Source organism: Myotis davidii, unplaced genomic scaffold, assembly GCF_000327345.1.
Source record: "Myotis davidii unplaced genomic scaffold, ASM32734v1 scaffold478, whole genome shotgun sequence".
Lineage (NCBI taxonomy): Eukaryota > Metazoa > Chordata > Mammalia > Chiroptera > Vespertilionidae > Myotis > Myotis davidii.
In genome coordinates this window covers 2,783,143-2,783,402 of record NW_006289570.1, presented here as the reverse complement: position 1 = coordinate 2,783,402, position 260 = coordinate 2,783,143, and the positions used below count along the sequence as shown (strand labels likewise).

The 260-nt window shown below is 65.8% G+C and overlaps 1 protein-coding gene across 1 annotated transcript in view; it reads left to right on the top strand.

The window, feature by feature from the left end:
• The window catches only part of MN1 (meningioma (disrupted in balanced translocation) 1), a 40,405-nt gene that overhangs the window by 2,664 nt on the left and 37,481 nt on the right, over positions 1-260 (top strand). Inside the window, exon 3 of the mRNA XM_006762122.1 lies at positions 4-258. Coding sequence (XP_006762185.1) covers positions 4-258 — 255 coding nt within the window. The remainder of the gene's footprint in view (positions 1-3; positions 259-260) is intronic.

The window sequence follows — 260 nt, the reverse complement described above, 5'->3', positions numbered from 1 at the left end:
GCCCCTCGGCCAGTAAGCTGGGCGCGCTCTCGCTGGGCTCCTTCAACAAGCCCAGCTCCAAGGACAACCTGTTCGGCCAGAGCTGCCTGGCTGCGCTCTCCACCGCCTGCCAGAACATGATCGCCAGCCTCGGGGCCCCCAACCTCAACGTGACCTTTAACAAGAAGAACCCGCCCGAGGGGAAGAGGAAATTGAGCCAGAACGAGACCGACGGCGGCAGCGCGGCCGTGGCCGGCAACCCGGGCTCGGATTACTACCCC